Source organism: Rousettus aegyptiacus, unplaced genomic scaffold (genome assembly GCF_014176215.1).
Source record: "Rousettus aegyptiacus isolate mRouAeg1 unplaced genomic scaffold, mRouAeg1.p scaffold_m13_p_2, whole genome shotgun sequence".
Classification (NCBI taxonomy): domain Eukaryota; kingdom Metazoa; phylum Chordata; class Mammalia; order Chiroptera; family Pteropodidae; genus Rousettus; species Rousettus aegyptiacus.
This window is the reverse complement of record NW_023416295.1, coordinates 174,697,945-174,715,160: the sequence shown is the minus strand read 5'-3', so window position 1 is coordinate 174,715,160 and position 17,216 is coordinate 174,697,945. Positions and strand designations below refer to the sequence as shown.

The 17,216-nt window shown below is 37.3% G+C and overlaps 1 protein-coding gene across 5 annotated transcripts in view; it reads left to right on the top strand.

Moving 5' to 3' along the window:
* Nucleotides 1–6: 6 nt before the first annotated feature.
* SMC1B (structural maintenance of chromosomes 1B) overlaps nt 7–17,216 on the top strand; it is a 52,240-nt gene continuing 35,030 nt past the window's right edge. For 2 of the 5 annotated variants that reach the window (XM_036237652.1, XM_016135715.2), the window contains exons 1-9: nt 19–143; nt 2,232–2,420; nt 3,642–3,754; nt 3,841–4,044; nt 6,189–6,427; nt 7,683–7,941; nt 8,842–8,982; nt 13,534–13,616; nt 14,193–14,400. In XM_036237652.1, the coding sequence (XP_036093545.1) occupies nt 35–143; nt 2,232–2,420; nt 3,642–3,754; nt 3,841–4,044; nt 6,189–6,427; nt 7,683–7,941; nt 8,842–8,982; nt 13,534–13,616; nt 14,193–14,400 (1,545 nt within the window). In that variant the 5' untranslated portion in view covers nt 19–34. Of the gene's footprint in view, nt 144–992; nt 1,092–2,231; nt 2,421–3,641; nt 3,755–3,840; nt 4,045–6,188; nt 6,428–7,682; nt 7,942–8,841; nt 8,983–13,533; nt 13,617–14,192; nt 14,401–17,216 lie in introns of those variants that run through there. The other 3 variants (XM_016135713.2, XM_016135714.2, XM_016135716.2) reach the window with 3 other exon arrangements.

Here is a 17,216-nt window from a genome sequence, read left to right as displayed (position 1 = left end):
GTGACGACGCGGCTGAGGCGCGCAGGGCGCAGCCATGGGGCGCTTGGAGCTGCTCCTCGTCGAGAACTTCAAGTCGTGGCGAGGCCGCCAGGTCATCGGCCCCTTCAGGAAATTCACCTGCATTATCGGCCCCAACGGCTCGGGTAACTGGGGCCCTGAGCACCTCCGCCCGCCCCAGGCGTCCCAGCCTCATTTCGCCCGAGGGGACGTGAGGGCGGCCCCGGGGCCTGGGCTCGGGCACCTGCCGCCCGCGGGCAGGGCTTCCTCCTACCGGACCCCGGCGTCCGCAGCGGCCCGGCCCTCGACCTCTGGCCCCCGGGGAGGCGACCTTTGCCCTCCGCCGCAGTCCTCCGCCCTGGGGGCGCCGCGGTACAGCCCGCGACGGGGGAGGGGGAGCCCGAGCGCCGCGCCCGCCGCGCCCCGTCCTTCTTCCGCCCTCCCTCCGGCCTCGCGCCCCGTCCGCGCTCTTCCCTTTCCCAGTCTAGGATTGAATGGGGGCGCGCGGGGGAAGCAGCGGGCCCGAGCCGCCTGGGCCACCTTCTGGGTGGAAGGCCCCCTCCCCGCGGGAGCGCGGCGACAGCGACGGTGCTGGCCGCGCTCTCTCCGCGCTCCTGGTTCACCCCCCACCGACGGCTGTTATCCCCGTGTTATAGCCGAGGAGGCCGAGGTTCCGAGGGGCCCGGCCGGCCCGGGCCGGAACGCGGGGCCGCGACGGCGCGGGCGGAGGAGCGAGCGCCTCGAGCGACGGTCGCCGAGGGCCTTTTCCGCGCGCTGGTCGTCCTCCCGGCGCCCGCAGCCCGGATTTTCTCGTTCAGGAACCCGATTTGCACCGAAAGATCGCCGTTATCGCGATCAAGTCCCTCCTTTGACAGAGAAGACGCACAGCTCAGTTTGTGCCTTCGGAGACGCAGCCCGGGCCTGGCCGGAGGCGTTACGGTGGAGCCGTTGTGCCTGGGCTTAGAAATAGTCACGTTATTCGAGGATTTCCTTGCCTCCTCTGTGTGCTAGATTTCTTCATTCACACTTTATTCAGTTATCAGAAAGACTTTATGCACTTTTGCATTCTTACCACTCTTTTGGGCCCACAAACGGTAGATTTTCACCTTTTAACTGGTGATTACGGGAAGGGTTGCGCGATTCTGTTTTGTGGTTTCAATGGTGCACTACCGTGGATGAGTACCCGCGTGCGTGGTCGCGAGCTTCAGGCACGACTGAACCTCTGTGTGCATTACCTACCATCCAAGATGCTGTTAGAGTGGTGTTTTGAACTTTTTTAAACTAGTGCCAAATTTAAGTTAAAAAATGATCTCATTTTCTTAATTAAAAAATGCATATTGTGCTCTAACAATATATCTTAAGGTATTTGTGAAAACGCCTCTACGAATTCTTGCTCCTCCCTAGATCCACATCCTCTGGAAGCTCAGCTCCCCTCTTACCAGTCACTGGTATCCCAGAGACATGCTAGGAACCACATGAAGCCAGTTATGGATTATTCTAGCATTGCCTCCAATACTATCTCTTTGCAACAAAAATTTCTGGTTTACTTATTACTGAATTTTGCCTAGGCTGTTCACATTCTTTTTGCTATACAAAGGCCAAAACACAGTATGGTATATTCATCCACAACTAACGGGTGACGTTATATATATATTTATTTAAACACGTGTCAGTAGATCATCATGTCTTTAAAAATCTTAAAGAATTACTGAAACATTCAGATAGACTTTGTATTGTTTATACAGTTTAGGCACAGTGAGACCTTTTTATCAAAAAGCGGTAGAAGCCCTACCAAAATCTAAATCCCAAGGTGCCAGTAGGCCTTTCAAGATATAGCAGGTTTGGAGCCGCTATGTAATTTTTCTACACCACCAACTCCTACCAATCATAAATATTTCAGCAACCCTAGTTTAGCCCTTAGGAAAATTCTGGATATAGTTAGCCATTATATATATATAATGGTTAGTATTTATAAAAAATTCAGAGAAGTTAAATGATTTGCCATGGTATAGTGGAAGAGAGTTGGGGGTTAGATCTTTGTATTTAGAGCCTTAAATTTAGACAACTTAATACTCTACCATAGCTGATGAATAATCTATGTAAAATTCAGTCATGTCCATTTTGAATACAGACAAGACAGTACTATTTAGACATGTATTGGCTGTATTTCATTTCTTTGGCCGTGGGCAAGAATTTTTATCATTAAGAATGAATAATTTCTTTCTTTTCCCCAGGAAAATCTAATGTAATGGACGCGCTTAGTTTTGTAATGGGAGAGAAAACAGCTAATTTAAGAGTGAAAAATATTCAAGAACTCATTCATGGAGCACATATTGGAAAACCTGTTTCTTCTTCTGCAAGTGTGAAAATTGTGTATGTGGAGGAAAGTGGAAAAGAGAAAACATTTGCAAGGATTATCCGAGGTATATTTTTGTAGATGTTTGCTCATGTGTCATTTGATTTTTCAAGAGTTAAGTCACATTACCTGTTCTAGCATAGTGAACCTAGAGATTTTTTTTTTTCTCTTTCTCTTGGATAGCAATTTGCAGAGGCAAGTGATAGAACCTGTTTGATTCTCCACTAGGACTCTTTTTTAAGCAGACATGTGTTCAAATTTCTCTACTGTCAAATAGCATTTTTCTACCTAATTATTAGGTTAAAGTGTAATGGGGAGCTTACCTTAAAGACAGAGACATTTTGGATATATGTGGTTTGAAAATATTTTCTCCCATTCCATAGATTTTCTTTTATACTATTGCCTCCTTTGCTGAGCAGAAGCTTCTTATCTTGATGCAATCCCACTTATTTATTTTTGCTTATTAATGCTTTTGTTTTTGATATTATATTCAAAAAATCATCACCCAGAGCAACGTCAAAAAGCTTCCTTCCCCTCTAGTGTTGTCTACTAGTAGTTTTGCAATTTTAGATCTTACATGTTCAGTCTATTTTGAGTTAATTTTTATACATGGTGTGAGATAAGAGTCCAATTTCACTTTTTTTTTTTTTTTGCATGTGGATGTATAGTTTTCCCAGCATTATTTATTGGAGAGACTATTATGTGTCTTGGTACCCTTGTCAAAGATCAGTTGGCCATAGATTTATGGATTTCTTTCCATACTCTCCATTCTGTTCCATTGGTCTGTATGTCTGTTTTGATTCCAGTGCCATACTGTTTTACTTACTGTAGCTTTGCAATGTATTTTTAAATCAGGAAGTTTGATGCTTCCAGCTTTGTTCTTGTTCCTTGACCATCTTAGTCCATTTGGGCTGCTATAACAAAATATCACAGAATGGGTAGCTTATAAAACAATAAAAAAAATTTTTTCATAGTTCTGGAAGCTGGAAGTCCGGGATCAGGGTGCCAGAATGGTCAGATGAGGGCTCTTACAGTTGCAGACTTCTCATTGTCTTCTCACATGGTAGAAGGGACAAGAGAGCTCTGTGGAATCTCTTTTATAAGAGCACTTACACCATTCACGAGGGCTTCACAATTGTGATTAGACCCCATCTACTAATACCATCACCTTTGGGGTTTAGGATTTCAACATATATGTATTTAGGTGGGACACAAATAGTCAGACCATCGCACCATCCTATCTAAAATTGCAACGTCTGTTCCTGTAACAGCCTTTATTTTATTTTAGGAAGCTGCTCAGAATTTCATTTTGATGATAATCCTGTGAGTCGTTCTGCTTATATAGCAGAGTTGGAAAAGATAGGTATAATAGTCAAAGCACAGAACTGTCTGGTTTTTCAGGTAAGTAGCTATAATATATTTCATTCATGATTTTAAAAATATATCATTATATCTTATATGTTGGTGTGCTCTGCTGTTTTTAAAAGGGAACTGTGGAGTCAATTTCAATGAAAAAACCCAAAGAAAGAACCCAGTTTTTTGAGGAAATCAGCTCTTCAGGAGACCTTATAGGTGAATATGAGGAAAAGAAAAGAAAGCTACAGAAAGCTGAAGAGGATGCACAGTTTAATTTTAACAAGAAGAAAAATGTAGCTGCAGAGCGCAAACATGCAAAATTAGAGAAAGAAGAGGTAAGGTGTTAATGAAGATGTAACCAAAGAAATGTTGGACATAAAAACTGTCAGAGTTGCCAGGTATTGGCATGGAGTTACTAATAGAATTCTTATAATTATATAAGACAAAGCCCAATATTCATTACAGATGAACTTTTTGATATGTTTTGCACTTTGGGGTTTTTGTTTCAAGTAAGCAGGACAATCTGAACTATAAAAATGATTTTCCTAACTAAAAATAAGCATGCAGGGTTTATATCTTATATGATAGAGGCTCTCACACTTTTGGATCTTATCCCCTCGCACTCTTAAAAATTATTAGGGACCCCAAAGAGTTTCTGTTCATGTGGGTTATAGCTACCAATATTTATTGTATTTCAAATTAAAACCTTTAAAAAAATGCTTTCATTGATTAAAAATAATAATAAACTCATGTGTTAAATATTTTTATGAGAATATTTTTTTCTAAAACTAAATGGAAAGATATTCTGCATTTTTGTAATCTTAATATCTAGCTTTATACAAGACAGATGTGAATTCTCATATTTGCTTCTGTATTAAATCTTTTTTGAGTTAAGTCCTAGCCGCTTTACTAACCATTGGCTTCTGCACCATCAGTGCAGATATCAACACAATGAAAAAAGGCAAATAAAGTCGTAGTATTATTATTAAAATAGTTTTGACCTCAGGGACTCCCCAAAAGGATATTGGGGATCCCTAGGAGGCCATGGCCACACTTTGCAAATGCTGTTCTGTGGTATTTTCTTGGTACCCTTCACAATCCCTAGTATATGGTTGATAATTACTTGTGTTTAGAATGATCTAAAATTTTAAAATGCAAATCAGATTCTGTCTTTTTTTGCATAAAACCATTTCCAGTGCAGTGCTTTCCACTGAGAATCTAATCTCCCTTTCCAGCCTTCTAATTTGGTCCCTATTCACCTCTCAAGCTTTAACTTCCTCTACTCTCCTACCACGTTGACCTTTATTATTTATTGAACATCCTGTACTCCATTCTAGCCTGGAGCTTTTGCTGTCCTCTCTGCCTAGATAGATGTAAAAAAAGCCATTTTCTCAGACAGGCATTTGCTGTCCATGCTCCCAGTCGAAATTAGCACCCCCTACATAGTACTATCCCCTTACCCTATGTGTTTTTTTTTATAGTATATATTGCCATATAATAATGTCTTGCTTATTACTTGTTTTCTTGTTTACTCTCTGACTTCTCTTTATTCTGCCTGTCCCCATTAGAATAACTAGGTTATAAATTTATAGGAGGAGAAACTTTCTATCTTGTTCTTCAGTATAGTCCCAACACAAAGAACAGGGCCTGGCACACAGTAGGCAATCAAAAAATATTTGAAGAAATAAATGAAAGGTAGATGTGCTCCTTATTAGTGATGTTTTTGTTTCTTCATGTTTTGGCATGTGTGTATATGTCCTTGGTTTTACAGTGGAAAGGGGTGGTGTCAGTGAAACACTATAGTACTCATACTGAAATAGCTCATAGAAATGGAGAATTGCAGAACTTTAAACATAAGGACAGAATAGTCCAGCTTTCTCATTTCTTACATCCTGGCAGATGGCTGTGTACCTGTTATGTGGAATACTTCATTGATTAGGAGCTTTCCTCTCAAGAAAGCCCATTCCTTTATTTATTCATAGTATAAATCCTAAGGAAATTCTTCCATTTCACATATAATTTAGAATTTTAATAGTCCTATTAGTTTTCTTAGAAAAATTACATCCTATAGCAGGAATTTTACCTGAAATAATTGAATTTAAAGTTACTAGGGACCTTACAAGTTGCATAATTTTCTTTCATTTACAAATGAGGAAGTTCATGTCAAAAATGTTAATGGACTTGCCACACTGTGAGGTCAAGACAGAAATGGGACAAGGACCCAGGTTAGTGGTGCCATTTCATTGTTCTTAACTGGCATATGACTGAGTGTATGAATATAAAATCATTTACTAATTCATTGGTTTGTTGTAAAAGTGTATCGAGAAACCTTCTCCTAATAATGCTATTTTTGGCAAGAACACTGTTAATGACATAAATAATCATCCATTAGATTATTTGTTGGCACCATAGCCAAGTTTATGAAATGTCAACTTAAACATGTACCCATTTAATATGGTTGAATTGTACTGTTTTGTAGGCAGAACGTTACCAGAGTCTCCTTGAAGAACTGAAAATAAACAAGATAGAACTGCAGCTTTTCCAACTATATCATAATGAGAAAAAAATTCATTTTCTGAGCACTGAGTTAGAGCATATGAATAGGGACTTGCGTGCCACACAAGAGTCTCTTTCTCATCATGAAAACATTATTAAAGCCAATAAAAAGGAACATGGAATGCTAACTAGACAACTACAACAAACAGAAAAAGAAATAAAGTGAGTTTTAAAAAGTAGTTATTAACAGTTGGACTCTGTAGATCAATAGAGTGAAAATAAAAGTGACATTTTTAGAGCTGATTTTTTAAATAAACTTTTTACTTTGGAATACTTTTAGATATACAGAAAAGTTTTAAAGATGGTTTAGAGGGTTCTCATACTCCCCACACTCAATTTCTTCTCCTTATCATATTATACATTATTAGTATGATAACGTTTGTCAGAATGAATGAACCAGTGCAGGTACGTTACTATTAACTGAAGTCCATACTTTTACTCTTGTTTTCTTAGTTTTCACCTATTGTCCTTTTTCTGATCCAGAATACCATATTACATTTAGTTGTCACGTTTCCTTAGGCTCCTTTTGGCTGTGACAGTCTCTCAGACTTTCCTTGTTTTTGATAACCTTGACATTTCTGAGGAGTATTGGTCAAGTTTTTTGTAGACTATCCCTCCACTGGAATTGTCTGATAGTTTTTCCATAATTAGGGTTTATAGGTGTGGGGGAGGAATAGCACAGTTGTAAAATGCCATTCTCTCACATTATATGAGGGATGTCAACATATATTAGATGTTATATGACATATCATCTAACATATTGTAACATCAACCCCACATCACTGTTGATGTTAAACTTTTCTTGCTTATCTATAACCTCCCACTCTAACAGTGAGAAACCTGGATTCCACAATCTGCCATTCATTTGCTTAAGTGTTCGGTTCCTGTAATTACGGTTCCTGTAATTACGGATGGCAGTGTCAGAATTGTTAACCCATACCCTCAGGGTAAGCAGCCTTATCAACTAGAGTATGATGCTTATATACAATGCCTTTTGCTTTTAGTTTTAACAGACCCCACTCCTTTCTAAAGTTACTTAGTTTAGCACCTTTTCTCCCTACTCCCTTCAGTAAGGTGGTTTCATATATATGTAATACGATTATTCTTTTGTCAAATGTATTCCATCTCATTTTTTAAATTTGCATACATTAAGATATACTCTTGGTGCTGTAAAGTTTTGATAAATGCATGACGTCATGTGTCTACCATTACAGTATTCTATGGGGTATTTTACTATTAAAAAATTCCTCTGTGCTTCACCTGTTCAATACTCCCCCTCACCTTTGGCAACCACTGATCTTACAGTCTCAAAGTCAGTTTTTAGAATTTATTTTTAAACGTATGATTAGATCAAAAGAACTTCCCTTTATATATTATAAAATTTAATTTCTTTAAAGAAAACTATTTTTCTTTTTAGATCTCTTGAAGCACTTTTAAATCAGAAGAGGCCTCAGTACATTAAAGCGAAAGAAAACACATCTTACCACCTCAAGAAATTAGATGTGGCTAAGAAATCAATAAAGGACAGTGAAAAACAATGTGCTAAACAGGAAGATGACATTAAAGCCCTAGAGACAGAGCTGGTTGATTTAGATGGTGCATGGAAGAGTTTTGAAAAGCAGATTGAGGAAGAAGTCTTACGTAAAGTGCGAGACATTGAATTAGAAGCCAGTCAGGTGAAAAAGTCAACACATGGGAAATCTTCTGTTCCTGTTTCAGCTTTTCCTTTTAATTAGAAAAAAATTGAAGGATGACCTCTCTGATATTTTAAAGAGATCGTTCTCAGAATATTTTAAAGAGATTATTCTCAGAATCTAAATTATGGGGATTTAAATTTTTTAGCCTATATATAGAATCTAATCTTTAGACTGGGTTAGTTTTTCTTTATAAGATTAAATGGCATGGTAACAGTTTTGAGTTCATTAAAGTCATAGAAAATATTTCAAGATGATTACATGATATTTCATAATAAAAGGTTCATATGTTTTTAAGGCAATCATTTTTTTTCTCATGAATGTTATAAAAACTTAAAAGTCAGATACATATGGCTCTGAAGAGACATGATCACTTAATTGATGGGGAAATTGATTAAGATGATTTAAAATATGAAGTGATGAATTAATATTCAATTTAGTATATAAGAATTCATTATAATAAATCAATAGTAGATATCCAAAAATTTGTAATTCAGAGTTTTCAAACATTCAGCTAAATTTTTATTATTTATCTCTTTCATTAACTTTATAATAGTCTTACAATATATATACATAATTTTCTCTGAGCTTCTCTTCCTTATGGAATATTCATGAGTTTTAATTCCCTTTTTCTTTTAAGAATTTCTTACAGAGACCTTACAGAGTTGATTTGGAATACCTTATTGATCTATCTAAACAGTTTTAAATAAGACATCCATTTTATTTTTATATTATCTTACCTGGAGAAGGTAGCCAATTCTCATCTAATTTATGTAAAATGTGCTTTTGATAATACTAAGTATCTATTAGTAAAGGATATCATATAAAGAATTTCCTCTCATGCTTCTTTGAGTTAGCAATGTTTAAATGCTTTTTATACAGCTGGATAATTATAAAGAACTTAAGGAACAAGTAAGAAAGAAAGTGGCTATAATGACCCAACAACTGGAAAAACTACAGTGGGAACAGAAGGCTGATAAAGAAAGATTGGCATTTGAAAAGAGGAGGCATGCAGAAGTTAAGGTACCTTGGTTTGTGCAGTAATGATTTAGAATTATTTTCAATGAAATTTTCTTTCCCTTTTAGTTTTTCAACATATAAGTAGATTCGCATCAGACATGAGCAATTAATAAAAAATTCTGGATTACCTGTTAACGCTGCTTAGTGCCATCGAGATATTCTTTCCTGGTCTAAGGTATAGACAGTGCTTCCTTCCTGTAGTCAGTAAGCCTTTTTTGTACATCTGTATAGTGATAGGCGTGGGCAGATGACATGGTCTCTGTTCGTACATGTATTTTAGTGCAGTGAAGTTAAGAGGAGGATAGTGAAAAGGAAGAAACAGGTATCGTAATAGAGGTGAATGCAAAGCTATTTGGAAACAAGAACAGCCCAAGAGCAGCTTAATAGTCTACATGGAAAGTAATCATCAGGATAGCATCATACTGGTCTGCCTTAGAGTAAGATGGACCTGGCGTCCAGTCAGTCTTGTTCTGTTACTGACCTGTGTAATCTCTGTAAATAACTAAATTATTTAACTTCTCTGGGCTTTGATTTCTTCATTTGTGCAATGAGAGTGGGTATGTCTGCTGCATAGTGAAAGGCAGGTTGAATAAGGTGAAAGTAAGTATGCTAATACACCAGGCATCTGGTCTTTTCCTCTTGACCTTCATGTCAACAATAATGAATCATCGTACATTATGAAGTCTGTGGGTCATCCTGAAAATGTGACCACCATTTCTAATAAGAATTGTAATGGGGAAATGGTTCTGAATTATGTATACATTTGATTTATAAATGAATATTTGTAATTTAGAGGGAAAAAGAAACATCAATTACTTTGCTAGGCACTTTATATTCATTAGTACCTTTATGTCTCACAGCTGTACTGTAGGGGAAAGTCTTTGTGCTCTAGCATACAGATGAAGAAACAGGGTTGGGATTTCATAATGAAATATGTTTCTAGAAAAAGGTCTGAAATTTTCCAGAAACAACAATAGTATCATTATAACGTAGTGTTTATTTGTACATGCTATGTATATTAGCTCTGCTGTAAACTCAACTTATTTAATCTTCAACCTTACAAGGTAGATATTATGTCCTCATTCTGGTTTTTTCTCTTTTCTACATTTTCTACTTTTGTGATCACTATTCTCATAGCTTTAAATACCATCTGCTGATGACTCCCAAATTTGTATTTCCAGCTCACAATTTCATATATCCACCTGCTTCCTCAGCATCTCCATTCCACATGTTGAATAGACATCTCAGACCTCCATTCTAAACTGAACTTCTGATTTCAGTTCATACCCTAATGTACCCCGCACATAGTCTTTCCTCTCTTGGGTGATGAGTTCAACCTTACTGGTTGCTCAGGCCAGAAACCTTGGAGTTTATCTTTAACTGTTTTAGGAAATTCTGTTGGCTCCACCTTCAAAGTATACCAAAAACCTGACCACTACTCTCCACTTTTACTGCTGTCACCCTGGTCCAAGTCACCATGTTTTCGTTCGTTCGTTTAGATCAGTGTAGTTACCTACTAGTTTTCTCTGCTTCCCCTCTTGTCTCCTCCACAATAGTCTGAGCGTAGCAGCTAAAGTGACACTTTCACTATCTAATCGGGTCATGAAACTTCTTTTTGAAGTCCTCCAGAGGCTCCCAATCTCACATAAAGTTTAAGTCAAAGTCCTTGAGTGTGCTACATGGACCTACCTGATCTACTTAAGTTACCTCTCAAACCTTCCTCTTTTTCTATTCTCCCTCTGGGTCTTTGTGATCTAGCTATGCTAGCCTCCAGTGACATATCAGACATGTTTCTGCTTTAGGGCCTTTGCACTGGTTATTCCTTAGCCTAGACCATACTTTCCTTATATTTATTTTTAACTCTCCTACTCTGGCAAGTCTGCTCAAACATTGCTTCCCCAATGAGGCCTGCCTTATTTAAAATTGTAGTCCCTGCTGCCCGGCTCATTGACCCTGGCTCTGTTTTTCCCATAACATTTATCTCCTAACTAATTTACATAGTATATTTGTCTACCTTCCCCCTCTGGAATGTAGACTCCACAAGAGCAGGGATGTTCGTCTGTTTTATTCACTGATACATCCCAAGTGCCTAGAATAGTCCCTTATTGAGAACAGATAATAAATATTTGTTGAATTAATGAATTCTGTAGATGAAGGAATCAAGGCACGAAATGGGTAACTTGATTAAACTAGTAAGTGCAATAACTGGGGTTTCTTAACACTTCGTCTCCAGAATGAATTTTCTTTTTCTTCTATCAACAATTACTTTATTTTTTAAATTATTTTTTAATTTTATTTTATTAGTTTCATGTATACAGTACATTGCTTAGGCATTTATATAGTTTACAGAATGATCCTGCTAATTGTTCTGTCTTTCCTCTGGCTCTCCACCTAGCCAATACATTAATGCTAACTGCATTGCCTCTGCTGTGCTCCCCATCCCTCTGACTGTCTATCAACCATTAGTTTGTACTTCAGTCCTTCACCCCATTCTCCCAGCTCCCCAACTCCCCTCCCCTCTGGCCATCACCAAATTGTCCTCTGTATTTGTGAAGAATGAATTTTCTTAAACTCTATACTTCACTGCCTTTCATTGTAGTCCCTTCGTGATTTGGCAAATGAAAATACGAACGAATATGAGAGGCATAGTATATGGTAGTCATGTGAGTAGAAAAGACATTTTGTGGAGAAGAAAAACAGTAAAACAGCAGTAATTTTAAAACACTTGGATAATTTGTATTGCATTATAAAATTATACATTGATTTCTGGAAATACTTATTGTACACTTTTGCCTTTGTCCATGCTAATTTTGGAAAACCTACTTATCTTTTTTAAAAATATTTTTTTATTTGTCAAAACCTGTTTATCTTTACCTGTTAAATTCTATGATTACCCATATCACAAAGCCTTCCCTAGCTTGCCTTTTCTCCCCATCTCATAAAAAAAAAACCCTGAAAATAATTTTGTCCTCATCTAATCTCATTCTTAATCTGTACCTAAAGGGTTTTTATCAAATTGAAGAAAAAGTACAGTTAATAGGTATAACTGCTAGATTGGAAGCTTCTTAAAGGCAGAGTTCATAATAGCATCTATTTTAAACCTGGTACTCAATAGATGTCAGTAAGCGTTGATTGAAATGCTATTGTCTTTTGAATACAAAAACACTGATAGAGGAGGCAATAACATGCCTGGGTGGAAAGAGGAGAAATCGCTAGGTGGTGGGGAGTGCTTGGTTTTCCTAGACAACTGGTGTGATCAGCTGGCATCTCACATCCAGAATGCCTGATACCAAAGCAGTCTGGTTTTCTCCTATTCTGTGTCCAGCAGGGCACCCAGGTCCTGACACACCTCCCTGTGGGATGATGGCGCTGGCCTTTTACATTTTCTCTAGTAAAAGCCTATTCTTCAGTCTAAGCTGTGCATAACAGATAGTGATCCCTAAGAGACCTACCTGGCATGTGAGGTAGTGACCACAAAGGAACCCATCTAGCATGACACAGGCCCTGGGAGTGGCCAGAGGAGAGGCAGAGGCAGGTGTTTCCAGTTGACCAAACCCTGTGTTCCTTATTAACTAATCTTGTTTCTTTCCTCTCTGAATGGAATTCTTAAGTGAGATATTAAAATTTCAATGTGGGGACTCTAATTTCAAAATGTGTGAGTTCCTGGAGAAAATGAACTGCGTGTTGCTTATTTTTATGACTCTGGCACCTAGCACAGTTGTTTGTTCAGTGAATTTATGTGATAAATGAGTAAAATGAGATAATTATTTTCAGAAAATGTTTATTCCTTTCCATTTGGAAACTTTGGTATTTCTTGTCTTTCCTGATATTGTACACTGAAAAAGAATTGTGTTTTGGTCTTTACTTTTGCACACTTCTAGTTTTAGGTTACTTAGTTAATGGATTGAGACAGATTAATGTTGCTGTAGTGCACAGGATGAATTAGACGGGGGACAGGTTAAAGACATGACACAAATTGGAGACCACCACTGTCCTTGGATTGGGTGATAATGTGAATGGAGCAACACTTGTGTGAAGCCACAAGCCTACACATGCCTTATACGTTCCTAAACTTTTACAACCCTAAGCGACTCCACTGGGATGACAGTCATCTCTCCCGCCAGACCTTGGTCCTTGAGAAATGGGACTCTGTCTCGTTCTTTATTTTATCTCTAGTTCCTAGCACATGGTAGCCAGTAAATAAATATTTATGGAATGAATTAGTTTGAGGAACAGATAAGACTGTGTATAGATATTTGAAAATAATCCCGTGGAGTTTGAGTTTACCAGAGTAGACTGCTGAAAGTAAGATATCTAGTAAATGGTGGTGCCAGGATTTGAACCTCAATTCTTATAACCTCAAAACTCTACCCCATCCTAGCTTTTCAAAATTAAAATTTGCTTTTATGACTATTTTCCTATGGTTACATTTGATACATTTCAAATTTATCAACTAAGGATATTACAGTAAGTTCTAAGCATATAGTAAGAAATAATCAATTTTATTTGCTTTGAGTTGCTATAATTGATTTTAGGTTTCATTTCCTACTTTAGGAAAATCTAAAACAAATAAAAGAACAAATAGAAGATCATAAAAAACGAATAGAGAAGTTGGAGGAGTATACAAAAACGTGCATGTAGGTATAGTAAAAAAAAAATTCCTTGTGGCTTTCTTATTTTCAAGGGTCTGGTATATTGGCATATTCATCAAATAAATGGTTTCATAGTATAATAATGTTTTTACTCCATTGTTTTCATTTCATTGTAGATCATTAAAATTATACTTAATGACGTAAATAAAATAAGTGTTAAAAATATGTTTTCCGGTAGTGAAACTTAAAACTCTCTTTTGGTATTGATATTTTATAATAAAAGTTATGTCATAAAAACTGGTACAACCTAAGTATTCTACCACTAAGAATTTTTTAAATTGGCATTTATTATTATTAAACTCATGATCATTGCTCTGGTTATAGTGATCTGGCCTTACTTTTTCAGTACTCAGAAATACGTATCTTTCGAATCAACAGGGAATGATCAAAATCTCTTTTGACCAAGTTTGATAACTGGATGTATTTTATTTCATTTTTCATCATTTAAAATTGATAGAGCACTATTCCATTCCCCTGCAATGCCATACCCGAGTATATTGTATTTTGTAATTCCTAAATTTTGATTTTTCTTATTACCATATAATTTATGTTGTTATGTAGCGATTGCTTGAAAGAGAAAAAACAGCAAGAGGAAACCCTAGTGGGTGAAATTGAAAAAACAAAATCAAGAATTTCTGAAATTAATGAAGAGATGACTCTTATCGGAAGTGAGCTGCAGAATGCCGGCATTGATAACCATGAGGGGAAACGTGAGAAAAAGAGAGCAGAAGTTCTGGAACACCTGAAAAGACTCTACCCAGATTCTGTGGTAATTAGAGTGAATAGTTAATTTAAACAAAAAGGTTAAATGTTCTTATTTGGGATTAAAAGTGTTATTATATGGAAGCAAAATTATTTCAGAAAGTATTAAGTTTTGTTTTAAATTATTTCTATTTAAAATATAATAGTAAATAATCGGAGTGAAATGTAAGTAACTTCCAGTAGTACTATAGATAAATGATTATTGGGGAGAAACATCGACATGAATATGTTACACCGAAAGTCCAAGTTATGGCTAGCATCCCCAAAGGACATGGGTGCTATGAAGTAGTCTGCCCCCCTCCAGACAAATATCCTCAAACGTCATATTCTTCATGGTTTTAATTTTTTTAATTCTATTTTCAGTAGGCATCATTGGCATGATTTTATAACAGTGAAGTTTTGTTCTCTAAATCTGACTGTGCATACAGTATTGCTAGTGTATTTCATTAGCCCCAATACAGTAATATCTAACCTGTTCCTTAGGGTGTCAACTTTACAAAAGTATTTCTTTTGGTTTTGGGGTCTGGCGTCTCACTCTTGTCCCTAATACCAGTGTACACTGTGCAGTCCTTATTTTAACATGGCCTGTTTTCAGCATTTGGCAGTTAACCACTTAACTCTGCATTGAAATACCTGCCTTTTGGCCTTTATGATACCACACTCTCATGATTTTCCTCCTTTCTGGCCACCTCTTTTGATTTTCTGACTCTTAAATGTTAGTCTTGACTTTTAGATAATGATGGAGGAATAAGGCTCAGTCATAGAATCTTTTCCCCAGTACCAAACAAAAAGATAAAAACTAGTTTTAAAAAAAAAAACCTAGTTCAACAACCAAACAAGGAAAGGGGCTCATACATCTAATGCCGTAAACTTCAGAAAATGGTAATAGTCCAAGATTTTTAAAAAAAGATTGAAGTATAGCAATCCTTATTTTTGACTCTGCAGAAGGCAAATGGATAAATTAGTTCCCGAGACATCTCATTTAGTATCCCTTAATATAGCAAGAAGCAAATTCACGTCTATTTGTTTCCTTTTGATTAAAAAAACTGAATCAGGGAATGTGAACCTCTGATGCTCCTAGGTAAAAATGAAGTCTTGAGAACTCACTGAGTTGAAAGCCATTTCAAAGCCTTCCCCCCAAAATAGAATCTGTCCTCTTCCCCCAAGGTAAAGAAACCTTAGTATGGACTATTAATTAAAACTCAGAAGAAAGAGTAAAAGTCAGATATTCAAACAAAGCATATGCACAGCGTTAGCTCAGCTCTCACTTGCCCTTGTCCTCTAAGCCCTTAAATGATAGGAAATAGATTAGAAAATACCTGGAAGGTAAAACAGAAAATACTCCATCAGCTGGTGCTCAGGAAATAACTGTCTCAGTTGTAGGTGAGGCAATCAAAAAAGTCCATCACAGCAAATAAAAGGTCTGAACAGAGCCGCCCACATTAAACACAGGCAAGATGAAAATAATCGCTATGGCAGCTATAGGTACATATAATAATAGAAAAATGATTTTAAAAACATTTAGAAGTCAAAGAGACTAGTCCAGAAGAAGGTTACCAAACAAAATCTCCCACACGTGTTTTGTGCTATGGACAATAAGAGCTTGAATTCATAAAACTAGACTCATATGAGCTAAAACAATGAAATGGAAAGTAAAATATACAACTACGAAAAATCAAGATGAAACATTACTGAACTAATAAATTGCAAGTGGTGAGGAATGGGTTACACGGCTGAGCAGTGCTGCCCTCGGAGTAGGGCTTGAGTTACAGTTGTCCTCCCTTGTCCACGGGGATCCGCTCCAAGATGCCCAGGGATACCTGAACCTGCAGATGGTACCAAACCCTGTGCATGTGTGAGGGATAGATAGATAGATATGGATATATGGATATGGATATGGATTTCTTCAGTTCATGTCTTCCGCCCACAAATTTAATGCCTTTTCATCTTAACACATCACACACTGTGGCTAGAACTTTCATAGTTTGAGGTGTGACAACAAAAAGCACAAAAATTTTTTTTTTGCCTTCACAATTTCGCTTATAAAAGATTTGTTCTTAGTGTAGATCTTAGCAACCTCAGCACACAGTTTTATTTATTTTTTCTTCATTCCTTATTAAGTCTAGAACTTTCACCTTTTCACTTAAAGAAAGCACTTTATGGCTTCTCTTTGGCACATCAGAATTGCCAATATCACTGCACTCGCGCTGTGGGGCAACTGTGAAGTAAAATAAGGGTGACTCGAACACAACCACCACCGTCCCACCACAGTCAGCCCGATCGCCATGGAGATGGCTGCTATGTGACTAATGGTGTGCAATTTAAAATTTCTGAATTGTTTATCGAATCATTTATTTTTGGAATTTTCCATTTAATATTTTCAGACTGTGGTTGACCACAGTAACTGAAATCACGAAGGCAGCACCATAGACAAGGGGGACTACTATAGTCACAGGTGAATGGAGAAGAAAAAAACAAAGCAGGATAATAAATGTTAAAACAATCACGATCATATAAGAAATTGGTATTCCTGAAGTACAACCTAGCAAATGAAGAAAGAATCTAAAGTTACGAAATTGAATCTTCAGATATTCCAGGGAACATGGTTACAGGACGATTGACATTCTTAAGTAAACTCTTTGAATTTCAGTCTAATTAATTCTTGACCAATCTTCAGAGCTCAAATACCACTTAAGAAACCTTCCCTGACTTCTCTGGTCAACCTTGTCCCTGTCGTATACTCTCGGTGCTCTGTGCTTTATCACAGTGTCTGTTATAACTGTTTTGTACATGTGTGTAATTACCGATTACTCATACCTTTTT